Genomic DNA, 21,426 nt, shown 5'->3' on the forward strand with positions numbered 1-21,426 from the left:
TACTCAGAGAGTGGTTGACACCTGGAATGCTCTCCCAGAGGAGATTATGACAGAATCGACCATCCTAGGCTTCAAGAGCAAACTAGATGCATATCTCCTTAAGAGAGGCATATAAGGATTTGATGGACTATAAATTACGCCAGGTGTACACCTGGCAGGGCCTCCGCGTGTGCGGATCGCCGGACTTGATGGACCGAAGGTCTGATCCGGAGAAGGCAGTTCTTATGTTCTTATGTTCTTATGAGAGTGTAGCCTGGGTCAGGGCAGGATTAATTTTTTGGTGGACCCCCAAGTCCACTGGGCCCGCTGGACCCCTCCCCTTCATGACCCTACCCACCCCTACTGCAAGAGTGTAACTCCTGGCTCCGGTCCAGAAGTCCAAGCAGCACCTTCTCCTTCATTATTCAATGCAGCCATACTCACAGTCTTCAAAAGGCCGCGGGCAGTGGTTCCTACATGCTGCCCATGGCTGACCTAGAAGCCTTCCCTCTGATGCAAAATCCCAGTGTCAGAGAAAAGGCTTTTGGGTCAGCTGTGGGCAGCATGTAGGAACCACTGCCCGCGGCCTTATGAAGACCGAGTTTGGCTGCATTGAATAATAGAGAAGGTAGTACTTGGATGTCTGAACTGGGCCTGCAGGCAGGTACACTGAAGTCATTGGAGAAGGCAGCGGTCCGGGCTCTCCTGACCTCTTTGGGCTCGAGGCACATGCCTACCCTTTAATCCTGCCCTGGGGAGGATATGCAACATTTACTTCAGATTGAGCCAAGTGAGGGAAGAAGTGCAGCCTGAGAGGAGTCATTTACGGAAAAGTGCAGTAGGTAAACTGGGGTGAGAAGGAAAGAAGGTGGAGATGCTGAGATTACGTCTCAACAGTTCAGCTCAGATGATCATGTTACTTAATAAAACAATTTTATGTTCAGCTCATTTACTATTTAACTTCCAAGCCAGAGGGAAATTTGAGCCAGTGATCCATTCCAGATAGCGATGCAGGATAACAGCACCACCTCCTGGCTGAAAAGATTATAGGAAGTTATTACAGGAGTTCACAACCAGCCCCATCTTCATTTCACTGTTGGGTTAGACCTCGAGAGTTTAAACATCATGGCCACTGTTACCTTGCATTTAAAATAAATAAAAGTTGGATCTGTCACAGGATTTTCACGAATGTTAAAGAAAAATCAAAAGGAAGCATCAGACCAGCTGCATCATACATATATTTTCTCAGTTTAAGGAAAGATTAAATACAACATACCCAGCTCTGCATCACAGTATTAATGAAAGCTTTGTGAACAACTACAGAGAGAGAGAAATAAACCCCACAAATAGCCCCAAGCCCAGAATTCCTTCATTTAGAGAGATTTTGTAACCCCCATCACTGCTGTCCAAACATACGTGTAGGGAATGACATGGGGGCCAAACATGTGCAGAATCTCTCCCCATCCCATCCCTGCAAGCTCTGTGCTTATCTGCACAAGCCTTAAACACTTTAAAATCAGAAGTGTTTTGAGGTTTGTGCAGATGAGGACAGAACTCGCAGGGATGGGATGGAGACAGATTCTCCGGGGCAGGGACAAGTTTGTCCCCATGTCATTCTCTAACCTGTACCACTCTCCAACCTTATTAATGCCTTCAGAAACTTAAGGTATGCCAGCGTGTGGCTCAGGAACCAAGGATGGATCCAATTTAGCAATCTTTCTTTTACACGTAAGATGCACAAAATGGGAGAAGAGCCTCCATAAGTCAGATGCACTTTTCAAAATATACAAAATCGACACAAAACAGGAACATTCATTAAACATGGACTTTATCCTATCTTTAAAGATGCAATGGTCCCAAATGTCCAACACAGCACATTATCGAAGTTGGAAGCTCAAGGAAATCTCTTCTTCTGTAGGCATCTTTGGATCTTCCCTTTAAACTTCAAGGCAGTGAATGTGCTGTGCGGCTACGGAGCACAGAGCAAGTGGTCCTTGTACCTCTGCAGTGGATTACAGTGTCATAACCTCATGTGCTGTCCCTTACACATACTGCTGCTTGGAAGCAGGCCTTCCTGCTCTGCTGGATGACCTTTCCTCAGCCTGCAAAGGAGAGCTGTCCCCAGCCACCGTGGTGAAAGGATTCTGAGAGGAGTGGCCCAGGGAGGGCTTGCCGGAGGTGGCCCATTTCTTTTCATTTGACATTTTGTGGTAGCCTACGTAAGAAAGGCACATGTCAGACATGGGGAGGTGGAAATAAGGCTCATCCTGGAAAGCTTTGTCTGGAACGCCAGATAGTTTCTGTGGTAATTTATTTGTGTCTGTCAGAGGCGAGGATGCCGAGCTCTTCTTCCCATTTTGAAACGTGCATTTGTAGATCAGGTGAACAAGCTCCAGTAAGTTGAGACAAAGGGACACTACAGATACTACCATCATGAAGAAGATAAAGATAGTCTTCTCAGTAGGACGGGAGATGAAGCAGTCCACTTTGTGAGGACATGGACCTCCTTCACACACAAAAATGGTGGGCATCACAAAACCATACAAGCACCACTGGCCAAACAGAAATCCAGCTTCAAAGAAACTTTTGCAGATGACACTTATCATGTAAGTGAGCATTAAGGATCCCTTAATTTTGAGTTTCTTGGTAGGAATCCTAGTCACCGAAGACTCCGTTTGCAAGTTTCTTGTTTGGAGACTGCCAACCTCATTCTCACTGCTCCTCTGCTTGTCTTCCTGCCTGGACAGGTAGAGCACGTGACCAAGGTACAACAGAGTCGGTGTGCTGACAAACAGGAACTGCAAGACCCAGAATCGGATGTGGGAGATGGGAAAAGCCTTGTCATAGCAGATATTCTCACAGCCCGGTTGCTTCGTGTTGCAGACAAAGTCTGACTGTTCATCTCCCCAGACGGACTCTCCAGCCACACACAGGACCAAGATCCGGAAGATAAAGAGCACCGTCAGCCAGATCTTCCCAATGAGGGTGGAGTGCTCTTGCACCTCATCCAAGAGGTGCTTCAACAGGTCCCACTCTCCCATTTTCTGTCAGCCCTAGAAATACAGAAAAGCACAGTTACTTACCGTAACAGGTGTTATCCAGGGACAGCAGGCAGATATTCTTGACTGATGGGTGATGGCACCGACGGAGCCCCTGTATGGACAATTTTAGAGTGATTGCACTCTAAGAACTTGGAAAGTTCTAGCAGGCCGCACCGCGCACGCGCGAGTGCCTTCCCGCCCGACGGAGGCGCGCGGTCCCCAGTTAGGATAAGCCAGCTAAGAAGCCAACCCGGGGAGGTGGGTGGGACGCAAGAATATCTGCCTGCTGTCCCTGGATAACACCTGTTACGGTAAGTAACTGTGCTTTATCCCAGGACAAGCAGGCAGCATATTCTTGACTGATGGGTGACCTCCAAGCTAACAAAAAGAGGGATGGAGGGAAGGTTGGCCATTAGGAAAATAAATGTTGCAAAACAGACTGGCCGAAGTGTCCATCCCGTCTGGAGAAAGCATCCAGACAATAATGAGATGTGAAAGTATGAACTGAGGACCAAGTAGCAGCCTTGCAGATTTCCTCAATAGGAGTGGAACGGAGGAAAGCTACAGATGCTGCCATAGCTCGAACCCTATGGGCCGTGACAAAACCTTCCAGTGTCAGTCCGGACTGAGCATAACAGAATGAAATGCAGGCTGCAAGCCAATTTGACAACGTACGTTTAGAAACAGGGTGTCCCAATTTATTCGGATCAAAAGACAGAAAAAGTTGGGGAGTTGATCTGTGGGGCTTAGTACGCTCTAAATAGTAAGCTAAAGCCCGCGTACAGTCCAAAGTATGTAAAGCCTGTTCTCCAGGATGAGAATGAGGTTTCGGGAAGAATACAGGCAGGACAATCGATTGGTTGAGATGAAATTCAGAGACAACCTTAGGGAGAAACTTTGGATGTGTACGCAGAACCACCTTGTCATGATGAAAGACGGTAAAAGGTGGATCAGCAACTAGTGCATGCAACTCACTGACCCTCCTGGCAGAGGTGAGGGCAATAAGGAAGACCACTTTCCAAGTGAGAAACTTGAAATGAGCTGTAGCCAAAGGTTCAAACGGAGGCTTCATTAAGGCGGAAAGAACCACATTGAGATCCCAGACTACCGGAGGGGGCTTAAGAGGTGGTTTCACATTGAAAAGACCCCTCATGAATCTGGAAACCAAAGGATGAGCTGAGAGAAGTTTCCCATGAACTGGCTCATGAAAAGCAGCAATAGCACTGAGGTGGACTCTGATGGAAGTAGACTTGAGACCAGAGTCAGACAAAGAAAGAAGATAATCTAACAGGGTCTCCACTGCAAGCGAAGTGGAATCATGATGATGAAGAAGACACCAGGAAGAGAACCGGGTCCACTTCTGTTTGTAGCATTGAAGAGTGGCCGGTTTCCTGGAAGCATCCAGAATAGAACGAACAGGCTGAGACAGAAGAGAATAAGCTGAGGTCAGCCCGATAGATACCAAGCTGTCAGGTGCAGAGACTGGAGGTTGGGATGCAGAAGGGTCTGCTGATGCTGGGTAAGCAGAGAAGGAAACAGTGGAAGAAGAATGGGTTCCCTGGAACTGAGTTGAAGTAGAAGGGAGAACCAATTACATTACATTACATTACATTAGTGATTTCTATTCCGCTTGTACCTTGCGGTTCAAAGCGGATTACATAAGAAGAAGCTGGACATTTCCAGGAGGGTACATGACATTTAGGGTAAGACATAGTTACAGAATGAGTATAGACTTGGTAACATTGGATGAGAGCAGTTATATTCCATTACATATCAAATCTTTTTCCGGTTTTTGGTCGGTTGAGGATTTGGTGTCAGGGAGTGGGTAACCTGGTCGGTGTATGTGGAAGAGGAGATTAGGTGTTATGAATATGCTTTTTGAAAAGTAGCGTTTTGAGTTCTTTGCGGAATGCTTTGAAGTCAGATGTTGAGGTTAATAATCTGGTTATGGAGGGTTCGAGTTTTGCTGCATGCGTTGCTATGAGGTTATCGTAAAGCTTTTTACCCAATGTTGCCTGGGCCACCGTGGAGCGATGAGTATCATGGTGGCTTGTTCCCTCTTGAGCTTGAACAAGGTTCGTAACATGAGAGGCAGAGGAGGGAAAGCATACAGGAACAGAGTGGACCAATCCAGGAGAAATGCATCCGCTGCCAGATGGTGAGGAGAGTAGAGTCTGGAGCAGAAGTGGGGCAGCTGATTGTGAGGAGCTGCAAAGAGGTCTATCTGAGGAGTGCCCCATTGAGCGAAAATGGACTGGAGAGTCAAAGGATCGAGAGTCCATTCGTGGGGCTGGAGAATTCTGCTGAGATTGTCTGCTAAGGAATTCTGCTCTCCCTGAATGTAGACAGCCTTCAGGAATAATTGGTGATCTATCGCCCAAGACCAAATCTTTTGGGCTTCCTGACACAAGAGGCGAGAGCCTGTCCCACCCTGTTTGTTGATGTAGTACATCGCAACTTGATTGTCTGTGCAAAGTAGTAGAACTTGAGGCAAGAGAAGATGTTGGAAAGCCTTGAGGGCATAAAACATCGCACGGAGTTCCAGGAAATTGATGTGATGTTTCTTTTCCTGAGCCGTCCAAAGGCCCTGAGTTTGAAACTCATTCAAGTGAGCCCCCCGGGTATAAGGGGAGGCGTCGGTGGTGATGACTAGTTGATGAGGAGGTAGATGAAACAGAAGACCTCTGGAGAGATTGTAAGATATTAACCACCATCGTAGAGATTGACGAAGAGATGATGTCACAAATATGTGTCGTGAGCAAGGATCCATCGCTTGGGACCACTGGGTAGCTAGGGTCCATTGAGGAGTGCGCAGGTGAAGACGTGCGAAGGGGGTGACATGAACTGTCGAGGCCATGTGACCCAAGAGTATCATCATTTGCTTGGCAGAGATGGAACGTTGTGGAAGCACCTGCTGACATAGATATTGAAGAGTCTGAAGACGGTTGGACGGCAGGAACGATTTCATGAGGACTGTGTCCAGGACTGCTCCTATGAACTGAAGTCTCTGAGAAGGGATGAGATGTGATTTGGGTAGATTGATCTCGAATCCCAGAAGTTGGAGAAAAAGGATGGTCTGGTTGGTGGCAAGTAGCACTGCCTGAGAGGAAGTGGCTTTGATTAACCAGTCGTCCAGATAAGGGAAGACCTGAAGATGATGAGAGTGGAGAAAAGCGGCCACCACAATGAGACATTTGGTGAACACCCTGGGAGAGGAGGCAAGACCGAAAGGTAACACCTTGTACTGGTAATGACAGTGATTGATCATGAAGCGGAGGTACTCTCTGGAGGCCAGATTGACTGGAATGTGAGTGTATGCCTCTTTGAGATCGAGGGAGCATAGCCAGTCGCCCTGATTGAGAAGAGGGTAAAGAGTGGCCAGAGAAAGCATTTTGAATTTTTCTTTGACCAAGCATTTGTTGAGATCGCGAAGATCTAATATGGGTCTGAGATCTCCTGTTTTTTTGGGAACCAGAAAATAACGGGAGTAGAATCCCTGATCCCTGCCCTTCTGATCGAGAGGAACTTCCTCTATGGCGTTCAGAAGAAGGAGGGATTGGACCTCCTGAAGAAGGAGGGAGGAGTGAGGAATGTTCAAAGCAGACTCTTTTGGCGGACTTTGGGCAGGAAGAGTCTGAAAGTTGAGAGAGTAGCCGTGGCGGATGATGCTGAGAACCCACTGGTCCGAAGTGATGATCTCCCAATGGCTGATGTACAGAGAAAGACGTCCTCCTATGGGTTGAGGCAGATGGGCGGATGGTAGAATATTGGCTATGCCCTTGAGAATGAAGTCAAAAGGATTGAGTAGACTTCTGCTGTGGAGGAGGTTTCACCTGTTGCTGCTGCTGCGCAAGAGGAGGTTGACGTTGTTGCCGACGCTGGCGTCTAGGTTGTTGAGGAACCGGTGGCAAGGGTCTAGCAACATAACGGCGTTGATAGGCTGATTGCTGCCGAAAAGGTCGGGCAGGTGGAGTCTTCTTCTTGGTTTTGAGAAGAGTGTCCCAGCGAGTCTCATGTGCTGACAATTTTTGTGTGGTGGAGCCAAGAGAGTCACCAAAAAGCTCATCCCCTAAGCACGGAGCATTAGCTAGGCGATCTTGATGGTTGACATCAAGTTCTGATACTCTCAGCCAAGCCAGGTGACGCATGGCAACAGACATGGCTGTGGCTCTTGAGGTAAGTTCAGATGTGTCATAGATAGAACGTACCATGAACTTCTGAAGCTGGAGAAGGGAGGAAGAACAATGACGAAAAGCAGATCTCTTGCGGTCAGGTAGGTATTTCTCAAAAGAAGCTAAATTCTGAATGAGGTGCTTCAAATAAAAAGAGAAATGAAAGGCTTAGTTACCAGATCGATTTGTCAACATAGCATTTTGGTATAACCTTTTCCCAAATTTGTCCATGGCCTTCCCTTCTCTGCCAGGAGGGACTAAGGCGTACACACTAGCTCCCGCAGACTTTTTGAGAGTAGATTCCATCAATAAAGATTCGTGCGGGAGCTGGGGTTTATCAAACCCAGGGATGGGGATGACTTTGTACAGGGAGTCTAACTTACGAGGAGCCCCTGGAATAGTCAAAGGACTTTCTAGATTTTTATAGAAAGTCTCCCTTAAAATATCATGGAGGGGCAACTTCAGAAATTCCCTTGGAGGCTGGTCGAAGTCCAATGCATCAAGGAACACCTTGGATTTTTTGGACTCAGCCTCCAAGGGAATTGAAAGAGACTCACACATCTCCTTCAGAAAAGTCGTGAAGGAGGAATTGTCTGGTTTAGAGGATGGATCTTGAATAGAAGGATCCTCCTCACCAGAGGAACACTCACCCTCAGAGAGTAGTGGCTCTTCAGAATCGCCCCAGAGGTCAGGATCCCTGACTTGAAAACTTTGATCCCGGGAATCCGGTGTCGAGGGCTCAAGGTGTCGGGATTTACGCACTGACTTACCCGACCGCAAAGAAGCGGTACCGGGAGAGGTCAAAGGCTGCAATGGTGCCGAAGTTTAAACAGCCTGATGAAGAGCTCTCGGTTCCGGTGCCAGTACCGGCATGGAAGTCGAGGAAGCCGAATGGACCGGTACCGACAAAGTGGAAGCGGACAATAGGGGCTGCTCCACCGTCGGTACCGGTGGCTCAGACCGGACCGGGACTGGAAGGTTCGGTGCCAAGAGAGCAGGTAGGAGTTGCTGCAACTGCTCTTTAAGCTGCACCTGGAGGACGGCTGCAATGCGCTCGTCCAGAGAAGGCACTGGTACCGCTTTCTTTTTCTGCGGTACCTGTGGTGCCGCTCGACGCCCAGAGGATGAGGAGGCCGATGACGATGCACTCACCTCTATGGGGGCGGTGCGTTTGCGCAGGCGCCTAGTGGTCGGCAGGACTGGACTCGCTGCCACAGCGACCGGAGGGCACTCGAGCGGGGAAGGCTTTTTAGCCGGCTTACCTGACTGGTGCGACGCCGGTGCGGTGTCATGCAGCGTCGAAGAAATAGGTGCCGATTGCGAAGGAGCCGATGCCGGTGTCGATGCCGCAGAGTCAGCCATCTCGGCACCGAAAAGTAATTTCTGTTGAATTTGACGATTTTTCAACGTTCTCTTTTTCAAAGTAGCACAATGGGTGCAGGTGGAAGCCCTATGATCCGGACCCAAGCACTGTAAACACCAGTTGTGCGGGTCGGTCAAAGAAATGGGCCGTGCACACCGTTGGCACTTTTTGAACCTTGGCTGAGAGGGCATGAAAGTAAAGACGGCCTCTGCCAAATCGAAAGCCGAGGCTTCGATGATGGCAACAGGCCCCGCCGGGGCGAACCCGAAATAAAAAAATGAAGTGTTGTTTTTTTTTTTTACTCAAAAAACGAATAAAAAATAAAATAAAAGAAGGAAGAAATTCTTCCTATACAAAATTTACGCGAGCGGGATGGCGAAAAAAGAGCTTTTCAACGGCCGTTGAAAAGAACGCGTCTTCTTAGCTCCGCGGAAACTAAGAAACTGGGGACCGTGCGCCTCAGTCGGGCGGGAAGGCACTCGTGCGTGCGCGGTGCAGCCTGCTAGAACTTTCCAAGTTCTTAGAGTGCAATCACTCTAAAATTGTCCGTACCGGGGCTCCGTCGGTGCCGTCACCCATCAGTCAAGAATATGCTGCCTGCTTGTCCTGGGATAATGAAAGTTAGAACATTCCACTTCGCTGGTCTCCAAAGTTATTCTACAGCATTTCATCCACACTCACCCAACTTCCTTCCGAAGAGTGAATTTACGTTCAGCTACTGTTTCAGGCAAACAGGTCCAAATATTACATAAGAAAATAAGAATAACCTTACTGGGTCAGACCAATGGTCCATCAAGCCCAGTAGACCATTCTCACGGTGGCCAATCCAGGTCACTAGTACCTGGCCAACACCCAAGGAATAGCAATATTCCATGCTAGCTATCCAGGGCAAGCAGTGGCTTCCCCCATGTCTTTCTCAACAACAGACTATGGACTTTTCCTCCAGGAAATTGTCCAAACCTTTCTTAAAACCAGCTGTACTATCCGCTCTTACCTCAACCTCTGGCAACGCGTTCCAGAGCTTAACTATTCTCTACCTATTGGTTTTAAAAGTATTTCCCTGTAACTTAAACTTAATTGAGTGTCCAATAGTCTTCGTAATTATTGACAGAGTGAAAAATCGATCCACTTGTACCTGTTCTACTCCACTCAGGATTTTGTAGACTTAAATCATACCTCCCTTCTTCAAGCCATCTGGAATGGATGGCCTTGAAGCAGAGTACATGTGTGTGTAAAGAGAAGAACAATAATCTTACCCAATAACTGAAAGATTAGTAAATACGTGGAGATAGTGGAACATAGCCACGACCATGCCATGTTACCCAGTTCCAGACTGCAGACTTTTTGTGCAGTCCTGGTTTTGAACTTATGTCCCAAAGCAGTATGGGATTTGTAATGCTTGATCTCGTCCATTGAAATCAGTGCTGTAAGTCCCATAATACACCAGGATGGAGCAGTCAGAAATCCAGGATTGTCCCCAAACTTGGTATCTCTTCAGTCGCAGTGAGGATCAAGGACAAAGAATACAGCTAGAGAATGACATGGGGACAAATTTTCCCCCGTCCCTGCGGGAACTCATTTTCCTGTCCCGTCCCCATTCCTGCAAGCTCCGTCTTGTGGGGACAGGGAAAAATTTGGCCCCGTGTCATTCGCTACACTGATCCATTCTAGAAATCAAAATGTAGTAGAAGTGAGCCATGTATAGGACAATGAAGCCATTGTGACATCACTGATGAGGTTGGCTCTTATTGGTGGAATGAGGCATTGTGACATCACAATACCAGCTCTGGTTTTCAGAGGCGGAAACTTCAAAATATTTATTCAATTTTCTATACTGTTCTCCCAAGTAGAGAATGACACAGGGCCAAATTTTCCCCTGTCCCCGCGGAAACTCACTTTCCCGTCCCGGTGAGTTCTGTTCCTGTCCCTGCCCCATTCCTGCAAGCTCCGCCCTCATCTGCACAAGCCTCAAACACTTAAAAATCATAAGTGTTCAAGGCTGGGACAAATTTGTCCCCGTGTCATTCTCTAAATATAGCCACATAAACCCAGACTACTTCCGAAAATGCAGGTCAACACATCTTTTCTTTCTTATGTTTATTGACACTTGATATACTGTCAAAGTGAACCACAGTCAGTCACCCACAACCCTGTTTTCTCACCATCTAAACTGAACCAGCAAAATATAGACTTTTAATATTTACTCTTTAGTGGCAAAAACCAGTTTTTGCCTAAAAATGTGGCCAGACTTTATAAGATATGAAGGAAGACACGGGTGGGTGAGAAATGTATTACAGTTATCAAGAGAATCACAAATTGGAACCTTAAATAGGGGAATCCAACAAGAGAGAACATTTTCAGAAAAAAGTACCGGCCACTAGATGAAAGTTTCCAAAAGCCAACAGAACCCACTTCAAGGCTTGTCCTGGCAGAATAAAGCACTTGTGGAATTGGATCCTCAGCTGCAGTGACAAAAGGCTCAGCGCAGAGCTTCCAAGTTACCCAGTTCCAGGAAGGAGATTTCCAACAACCTCATCTTGATATTTTCTGGGATTTGCAACCCTTTGATTTTCAATGGATAGAATCAGATTACAAATCCCTCACTGCTTTGGAATGCAAGTTTTAAAATCAGGACTGGCCCCAAAAGTCTCCCTCCTGGAACTGGGTAACTCAGCAGCTGAGCCAGAGGCCCAAAGTGCATGCAAATTCACAAAGCAGGAAAAGTGAAATACAGCAGTAGGTAGGTGATATTATAGATTTGACACTTTGAAAATTCAAAACAGGCTTTGAGGAAACATTTAAAATTTAAATCTATACTGAGTATGCCTTTTGGGATCTATACTGAGTATGCCTAGTTGCGAGAGAACAGAAATGAGTTTGTTTCATCTAGCTGAGAATAAGAGGAGAAACTAAATTAAATTAATATCCCATTTAGTAAGGAATGATTCAAGGTTGTTTAGTATGAACCGAGAATTATAGTCCTTTAGTTTTCTTGAATTTTATTTGATTAGAAATAGTAACATATTCTCCCCATTAATGTGGGCTTAAAAGGAATTATGTATGTATGATTTGATTATGTATTGTTTTGTGTGATTTTTCCTTTGGAATTATTGAATAGTGTAATGTATTCAAAATTATAATAAAAAAAAAAAATTTAAATCTAAATTCACATTTCTTAATCCTGACCAATGAAGTATCCGAGGCTTAATGAGTTGTAAAACATAATCGAATGAAGACTACTCAGTTCAACAGAGCTACTTGAGGTAGCTCAGTTTCAAAAAGAAGCCTTTGGGTAGCCCTAGTCCAGGGGTAGGCAATTCCGGTCCTCGAGAGCCGGAGCCAGGTCAGGTTTTCAGGATATCCACAATGAATATGTATGAGATGGATTTGCATGCACTGCCTCCTTGAGATGCAAATCTATCTCATGCATATTTATTGTGGATATCCTGAAAACCTGGCCTGGCTCTCGAGGACCGGAATTGCCCTGCCCTAGTCTAACCATATGTAGCACCTACCCAAGCACACAGGGGAAGGAGATACTCGACTTCTATTTCAAAAGACTGTCATACCAGTCCAACTTCTTCTTCCCAACACATAAGCAGTTGGGTATCCATGCAGTGTTCATGTCCCATGCAAACCTAAATTGGTATCCCCTACCCCCCCCCCCAAAAAAAAAAAAAAAAAAAATCCTGAAGAGAATACAGCAGAGACCAGATTTCCCAAAGTCTGATAAAAATGCTTCCAACCAAACCATCTGTGGATAATCAAGGCTTCTTCTCTACACCTCCAGAGAAACATTTAAAAAAATAAATAAAATAAAATGGATTTCTGGAAATGTAAGAAAAACTGTTTTTATGGCTTAATTTGAATAGTACTTTTTAAAATTCTAAATTAATTTTAGAATTTTTACACCTGAGCAGTTTGTATTTGACAAAAGATATCCCCAAAACAGCAATAAAAAAGTGTTCTTTTTCTATATGGAAAAGACTTAAGGTGGGGTAAATTTAACTGAGATCTGAAGATCTTAACCCAAATTATTTCTGGAAAACGAATGCAACTTACTCCGTATGAAGCCCAAAGCAGCAGCAGGAGGTCGGGACTGGAGGCAGCTGGGGGGGGGGGGGTTGCTTATAATAATCAAGGGACTGAGCAGTGGGAAGCCAAGAGAGACTGGGGAGAATGGGGCCGGTGTTAAGTGATCCCCATTTTATTCATGTGAACTTAATAAGACGGGGAGAGGTTAGTCATTTCTCTGCCAATAGGAGAGAGGTTTGGGACTGGGGTGAGAACCTCTGACCTCTTGTGGTTTGAATTCTGCAAAGGATCCTGAACAGCTTGCCGGGCTCTTCCTAGGTCCTGCAATGCCCTCAGCTGCTGTTTGGTTTAGTTCTTAGCTTGGTCCCTGTTGAGAAACTGGGCTTTTTTGTTTTCCCCTAAGTTTGTGTCTTTTATGTTAATCTATCTGGCCTTGTACCATTTTCTCTCCCATTCGAGGCTGCGGTGAGCGTGTGCACAAATGGCTGCATTTCACCCTTCTGAACGCTGTGTGGCAGCAGAGTTACACCCTTCCCTCTCGTGAGCCTCTGATTTTCGATTTAGTCTGATTGAATATTTAAGGACAGCAAAATGACCTGGTAAATCGAAAAAGCTTTGCTGGAAGCCCTGAAATTAAACAAACAACCCCCCCCCCCCTTTTTTTTTTCACATGTCAATAATTTTTATTAGCATTTGAAATAAATCATACATATCTAATTCTCAAAACAGTATAATATATAACATCATATAGGTCATAAGCATATATAAAAAGTAAAACCAAAATAAAACCCCTTTTAATGCGCCCATTTGATGGAATCTGAACTTGTAAATGCACTTTGACCTCAGAACACATGCTGGTCTTCTAATTATATTTCCACCTTCTGCGCATTGCGCTGAAACTCACAACCAGGGAGAAGTCAGAGAAACCTGAAAATGGGCCCAGCAAGTTTTTCAGGGTGGGGAAAATTGTTATTAGCATTCATGGGGGTCACATCTTTGCAGTGCTTGGGGGGATCTAGGCTCTGTTAGATACCTAGAGGCAGTTTGCATTGACTGCTTAGTTATTTACATTATCCTATGAAGCCTATATGAATAGGGTTACCAGATTTTCCAAATGGAAAACCTGGACTACTGCCCCATTCCAGCAGGCCCCACTCCTTCAACCTGCACAAGCAACGAGTGGTGTCGAACGGCTTTTGCGCATGCACCGCGTTGCATGCACGAATGCCATCCCGATGTCGCTTGTTGCCAGAAGCTTTTCAAAATCTGGACAAAGTGCTGGGTTTTGAAAAGCTGTCTGGGGAAATCTGGACATCTGGTAACCCTATATATGAAACTTCCTTAGAAAATATAAACTGTACAATGACTGTTAAAGGAAGTCTGCAGAAAAAGACTGGGAGGGCCCTTAGGCTCCTCCTTCTGTATCCCAGGATGCAAGGGGGAGGAGTCTAAGGCAAAATATCTCTGCCATCAAAAAAACAAAGAACAAAAAAAGCAGGCAGACCCATTGGTAACACAGTTACCGACTAGACCTGTCAGTTTTTTCGGATCACTAAAACCCTTGGTAGGTTTTTTTTTTGTGCATAGCCATGCAATGCTAGTGCATCAATCACTTGGCTGGTTTGCATGGGGTTTTAGCTAATTTGCATGGCCAGATTGGAAAGGGTCCAGAGAAGAGCAACTAAAATGGTTAAGGGGCTGGAGGAATTGCCGTACAGTGAGAGATTGGAGAAACTGGGCCTCTTCTCCCTTGAAAAGAGGAGACTGAGAGGGGACATGATCGAAACATTCAAGATAATGAAGGGAATAGACTTAGTAGATAAAGACAGGTTGTTCACCCTCTCCAAGGTAGGGAGAACGAGAGGGCACTCTCTAAAGTTGAAAGGGGATAGATTCCGTACAAACGTAAGGAAGTTCTTCTTCACCCAGAGAGTGGTAGAAAGCTGGAACGCTCTTCCGGAGGCTGTTATAGGGGAAAAACACCCTCCAGGGATTCAAGACAAAGTTAGACAAGTTTCTGCTGAACAAGAACATGCGCTGGTAGGGCTAGTCTCAGTTAGGGTGCTGGTCTTGGACCAGAGGGCCGCCGCGTGAGCGGACTGCTGGGCATGATGGACCACTGGTCTGACCCAGCAGCGGCAATTCTTATGTTCTTATGAGGGGAAAAATCACATGCCCCTTCTGGGCAACGGGTCGGCAAATGCGATTATCACTGAAGCTGTCAAAAGAGGTTTAGCAACGATCGCTGACTTTTAGTTCATCTGGTCCTAGGACACATAGGACAGGCACAAAAGAAAAGTGCTGGACAAGGCTGTAAAGCAACCTGACGGCAAAGGGGGAGGGGATCAGGAAAGAGCAATGAAAGGCCAGGCTATTGCAATGCAGTTTGAATAGGTCAGACTATCTCAGTACCAATGACATAGGCTTCATCTGCTTGTATTCACTAATACCAAAGTGTATTAAAAAGTTCATCCATTCCTAAGGGTTTTGGGTTGGTTGCCTATTTGTCAGAGAATTGAATTTAAATACTGATTGTGATGTCTAAAATCGGGTGTCTCTTATCTGTATCCATCTCCTCTACTGCTAACTCCAGACTCCGTCCTTTCTATCTTGCTGCACCATATGCCTGGAACAGACTGTCTGAGTAGGTGGTCGAGCTCCATCTCTGGCAGTGTTTGAATTTAGGCTAAAAGCCCACTTTTTTCAAGGCTGTTTTTAACTCCTAACTCTTACCAAGGTCTGTTTTATCATTTTCTCTGTGAGAAATTCCCTAACCCCTATTTATCTGTTTGTGGCAGGGGTCATCTCTTACCTGTTTAATGTACAGTGCTGTGTACGTCTGGCAGCGCTATAGAAATGATAAGTAGTTGTAGCATGAAATCTTACATGGAACATCTTAACTCTTCCCAGGAAGAACTTGCCCTCAGCTTGGCAAATACTTGAAGATTCATGGTAGGATTAAGTTAAGGGTGACCTTGGTAGGTCCTCTATATGGGTGACTCTTTTGGAAGTTATTTAAAGCATGGCTATTGATTGAAGTGATGAACGCAGTTCTTACGTGCGATCTTTGTTTTATAAATTATTTCAAATTGTTAGTTTTACGGATGGATGTTGATTGTGTTGTAAGCTGCCTTGAAGCCTAATGGGAAAGGTGGTCTATATAATTGGTAATGAATGCAAAGAAGAACCTGGAAGTGGGGAAAGGAAAAAGGGGTACAATGAGGAATTAGAAGGGGGGTAGTGAGAGAGATGGGGGGGACACTATTTCTGAGAATGAGGGAAGGGGGAGGAATCTGGCTGTTCCTCACTAAATATAATCTGTTTCCAGTTTTCTCCAGCAGGGAGGAGAGAGCAAGCTTGGGGCAGGAGGAGAAAAAGAATATGGTTCCCCAAATTAGACATTTAGGGAAATGGCACACATAATTAGGCATTGAAAATATGGTTGCTAAGCCCCGATTCTGGGAGATTGCCATAAAGAATAGGGCGTAAGATGGAAGTTGCATGCTTAAGTGATCGTACTGTATTCTATAACTTAAACATGTAACTGCAAGATGCCAGAAATGCTTAAGAATTCAATGACTAATAAAGTTCAATATTCATTAAAAATCTCTGTGTAACTTAAGTATAATATGTATCTTCTATATATATAAAATCGGAGGTATGTATGTGTGTATGTGCCGCGATCACACAAAAACGGCTTGACCGCTTTGAACGAAACTTGGCATGCAGATCCCTCACTACCTGGGGTGATATGTTCTGGGGGTCTCGCGGCCCACCTGCACACGTGGGCGGAGCTACAAACAGTAAATCAGATTTCACCCATTCATGTCAATGGAAAAAATGTAAAAAGCTGCCAACGCAAAAACGGCTTGCCCGATTTGAACGAAACTTGGTATGCAGATCCCTCACTACCTGGGGTGATATGTTCTGGGGGTCTCGCGGCCCACCTGAACACGTGGGCGGAGCTACAAACAGTAAATCAGATTTCACCCATTCATGTCAATGGAAAAAATGTAAAAAGCTGCCAACGCAAAAATGGCTTGCCCGATTTGAACGAAACTTGGTATGCAGATCCCTCACTACCTGGGGTGATATGTTCTGGGGGTCTCGCGGCCCACCTGCACACGTGGGCGGAGCTACAAACAGTAAATCAGATTTCACCCATTCAATGGAAAAAAATGTAAAAAGCTGCCATTCTCACAGTAATTCAAAAACGGCTTGACCGATTTGAACGAAACTTGGTATGCAGATCCCTCACTACCTGGGGTGATATGTTCTGGGGGTCTCGCGGCCCACCTGCACACGTGGGCGGAGCTACAAACAGAAAATCAGATTTCACCCATTCATGTCAATGGAAAAAATGTAAAAAGCTGCCATTCTCACAGTAATTCAAAAACGGCTTGACCGATTTGAACGAAACTTGGTATGCAGATCCCTCACTACCTGGGATGATATGTTCTGGGGGTCTCGCGGCCCACCTGCACACGTGGGCGGAGCTACAAACAGAAAATCAGATATCACCCATTCATGTCAATGGAAAAAATGTAAAAAGCTGTGGGACTGATTTGAACGAAACTTGGTATGCAGATCCCTCACTACCTGGGGTGATATGTTCTGGGGGTCTCGCGGCCCACCTGCACATGTGGGCGGAGCTACAAACAGAATATCAGATTTCACCCATTCATGTCAATGGAAAAAATGTAAAAAGCTGCCAACGCAAAAACGGCTTGACCGATTTGAACGAAACTTGGTATGCAGATCCCTCACTACCTGGGGTGATATGTTCTGGGGGTCTCGCGGCCCACAACTCTATGTTGCTTGCTCAAGGGTGGGTTCACCCAAGAATTTATATGTTCTTGCTCCAGGAGGTGAAACTAAAAATGTTGTTTATAATCACGTTTTGCGTTAGTTGTATTGTATTCATTTTGTCAAATATTTCACATTATAATTTGAATATTGTACTTTTTATAAAGCTGTAAACAAATAATTTCATTCACCACTATAAAGTATCTTTATTTGAATCCATTTACAGTGTTATTGCTATAATTAAATACCCGTGCAACGCCGGGCCATCAGCTAGTATTTTATATGGGTGAGTGTTCAGTTTAAAACATTCAAACAGCAGTGTTTTAAATTATCCGGACATCATCGCACCCTCCTACCTCCCACCTACCTCACATATAACTAAGGAAGTCAATAGAAATCTATTAAATTCAAAAATGATCTTTTCAATTGGTTATTATATGAAGGTGGTACTTAGCTCAAGAGGTAAGTTCAAAATCAACTTCTGGTCTGGGGTGCGAAGAGCTTTGGAATATTCTGGTCGGATCAATATTGCTGGTTTGAGATCAAATTGCATCAATTCAAGTGTCCTCATTCCAATTGTGTTCCATAAAGTGATCCAAAACGTGTTATGCTATTAACCCTTTCAGGACCAAGGGACATATTTGTCCCATAACTTTAAAATCCTATAAATTTTGATTGGGATAGTCTACAGTTCTAAATTTGATATGTACGGATTCCATATGATACTGCCTTTATGTAAACAAACTGGTTCCGACATTCATTCATTAGCGTCGTTGCTAGATTGACGAGAAGATTCACTTGCCACACTGTCCATAAGCCAAAAGTGTGATTTTTTTAAATAAAAATAATGATATTTCACAAAAAAAAACAATTTTTTGGCATCTGCAAGCCCTTTTTACCATAAAAATGTCGTCAAAACCACAAAAATTGGCCTACGATCCTTATGGTCCTGAAAGGGTTAAACAAATCCCAATGCAACAACTCAATCTTCACTTTCACTTCCGTCCATGGGGAGTGTGTGGCACGTTGGTAAAAGCTACAGTCTCAGTACCCTGAGGTTGTGGGTTCAAAGCCACACTGCTCCTTGTGACCTTAGGCAAGCCACTCAATCCTCCATTGCCCCACCAGGACAGACAGAGAAAAATGCTTGAGTACCTGAATAAATTCATGTAAACTGAAAATTGAATAAATAAATAGTGTGAAAAGTTTCAGCCTCTGATAACCAGAGCTGGTGGTATGACGTCATAATGCCTCATTCCACCAATAAGAGCCAACCTCATCAGTGATGTCACAATGGCTTGATTGTCCTACACCTGACTCACTTTCACTACATTTTGATTTCTAGAGTGGTGCAGTGGTTAAAGCTACAGCCTCAGCACCCTGAGCAAGTCACTTAATCCCCTTGTGACCCTGGGCAAGTCACTTAATCCCCCCATTGCTCCAGGTACATTAGATAGATTGTGACAGGAAAAAATGCTTGAGTACCTGAATAAATTCATGTAAAACCTTTCTCAGCTCCCCAGGGAGAATGGGATAGAAAACTTAATATATAAATAGTGTGAAAAATTTCAGTCTCTGGTAACCAGAGCTGGTATTGTGACATCATAATGCCTCATTCCACCAATAAGAGCCAACCTCATCAGTGATGTCACAATGGCTTGATTGTCCTACACCTGACTCACTTTCACTACATTTTGATTTCTAGAGTGGTGCAGTGGTTAGAGCTACAGCCTCAACACCCTGAGGTTGTGGGTTGAAACCCACGCTGCCCATTGTGATCCCACCAGGACATAGAACCTGAATAAATTCATGTAAACCATTCTGAGCTCCTTGGGGAGAACGGTATAGAAAATAGACAAATAAAATACTTCCTTTATAGTTGTGTGCTGCATTATTTGGGGTGCAGGGCCCAATGTTGAAAGCAACTAAACCAGTTAAATTGCACATAAATAACCATCAACGAATATTCAGAGGGAGATAACCCACATAAGCAGCAGCCAGCTGTCTCAGGACTGTCTCTCGCTGGGCTTTACTAAGTGGCGCTAGAGGCTTTGCTGAGGTAAATGGTCCGACACTCATAGGAATTTCTACATTAGCCAATGGCCTATTAGCGCTGAATTGGAGCAATTAACCCTGCTGAAGCCAATCGGAGCCTAATGGAACAAGTTAGGCGTGCAAACGGCACTATTTTTATACATCAGGTGTCCAACTTTGGGTGCTCAAATGTCTAGAATCTTGGCGTGAATACAGATGCCCACTTTCTCGTCCCTGGCTTGCAATCATTGAAATAGCTCTAATTAGTACAAAAAGATACACAGATATGTTTAAAAAAATATGTTTTTATTTGATTGGTGCCTTATGCTACACACTGTGTGCTCCTAAAAGTAAGAAAATTCTTGTTCAGGGTAAATTGTTAGAAAAGTGAGAGTTTATAAATACAGCTTACAATGTTCATGATTGGCGTTGGAGCTTCGGAGAAGAACTTGAACCCAGTTTTTCAAGATCCACTTCCCCTTATGCCTTTTCTTTCAGTGGTTATTTCCCTATTGCAGTAAATTCCCTAATCCAGGGCCTCCGCTTTAAGAATCTTTAATGGGTTTTAGAGAAACTCTTCAAATGAAAGTTTGACCATCATAGAATCTGAGTAGAACAGGTAGGACCAGTCTGCCATGGGAAGAGTAGCTGAATATGGCTTTGGGGGCTTTAGAAATAATTCATATGCCCTTGGCACACAAAACTACCCCTGCTTCCCAGAGTTTATCAATCTAAATCTGAGCACGTGTGACATCAGGGTATTTATTCCTGAGCCCCTGAACACTTCATTTCTTTCTCAGGTGTAGGTGACTAAATGTTTTTATTTCTATGCTGGACAGAGGTCTCGGCTATTATTCCAAGGTGGGATGACAGACTTCCGCAGTCTGTGTCCTGTAAATGACATGGACTGGAGAGAGCTTCGATAGGAACTCAAGTAGTTGGGATGTAAGGACGGTGCCGTCTACGTCTGAGAAATGGCAAAGCAAGACCAGGATCAAGTATTGTATATCACATTCAGTGTTGCTTTTTAACCATCAATTGGCCAGAATGGATAGACTGTTCGGGTGTCTATCTGCCATCATCTACTCTGTTACCATGTCCATCTGAATTTTTGCCTCTGGGCTTGTTCAGTTTTGGACCCCACTGAGGTCGGAAGAGTCTCAATGACTGATTAATAAACATTAACCCCAATAAATTGATAACCTTCGCTTCTTGAGTTAACCTGCTTCTGCTTCAAGATACTGAAGGGAATAGATTTAGGGCTCCTTTTACAAAGAGGCGTTAGGGCCTTTAAGCGCGAAATAGCATGCGCTAAAATGCCGCGCGTGCTAGCCGATACCACCTCCTCTTGAGCAGGCAGTAGTTTTTCTGGTAGTGCACACTAATCTGGTGCGTGCACTAAAAAAGCTAGCGCACCTTTGTAAAAGGAGCCCTTAGTAGATAAGGACAGGTTGTTCACCCTCTCCAAGGTAGGGAGAACGAGAGGGCACTGTCTAAAGTTAAAAGGGGATAAATTCCGTACAAACGTACGGAAGTTCTTTTTCACCCAGAGAGTGGTAGAGAGCTGGAACGCTCTTCCGGAGTCTGTTGTAGGGGAAAACACCCTCCAGGGATTCAAGACAAAGTTGGACAAGTTCTTGTTGAACCGGAACATACGCAAGTAGGGCTGGTCTCAGGGCGCTGGTCTTTGACCTGGGGGCCACTGCAAGAGCGGACTGCTGGACACGATGGACCACGGGTCAGACCCAGCAGCGGCAATTCTTATGTTCTTACATCAAGCTGTGCTCATTTAATGCCCCTGAGCACAAGCAGGAGCCCGGGTTATCTGTCCGGAAGGGACGATGCGCCCAGCAAGTTCAAATATGCCTCTGGGTCTGGCCAGTACTTATTCCAGCTAGGACGATAACTTACAGCCTCTCTTTTGCTATTCTTGGAGAAAGGAGGCACTGGTGGTCATTGCTCTTCCCTTGACCTTGGAGAGGAGATTCCATGTAGG

General features: G+C 45.0%; 1 protein-coding gene across 1 annotated transcript; it reads right to left on the reverse strand.

The window, feature by feature from the left end:
- Positions 1–1,198: 1,198 nt before the first annotated feature.
- On the reverse strand, positions 1,199–13,063 carry LOC117364728 (gap junction alpha-4 protein-like). Its single transcript, XM_033954265.1, has 2 exons — positions 12,618–13,063; positions 1,199–3,032 (listed from the first exon to the last, which is right to left on the reverse strand). The coding sequence occupies exon 2, from the start codon at positions 3,018–3,020 to the stop codon at positions 2,022–2,024; it is 999 nt and encodes a 332-aa protein (XP_033810156.1). The 5' UTR covers positions 3,021–3,032; positions 12,618–13,063; the 3' UTR covers positions 1,199–2,021.
- Between the last annotated feature and the right edge of the window lie 8,363 nt (positions 13,064–21,426).

This window comes from Geotrypetes seraphini, chromosome 8 (assembly GCF_902459505.1).
Source record: "Geotrypetes seraphini chromosome 8, aGeoSer1.1, whole genome shotgun sequence".
NCBI classification, from domain to species: Eukaryota; Metazoa; Chordata; class Amphibia; order Gymnophiona; family Dermophiidae; genus Geotrypetes; species Geotrypetes seraphini.

Excerpts from the sequence above, each read along its gene's own strand:
- LOC117364728 (XM_033954265.1), bottom strand. The coding sequence starts at position 3,020 with ATGGGAGAGTGGGACCTGTTGAAGCACCTCTTGGATGAGGTGCAAGAG.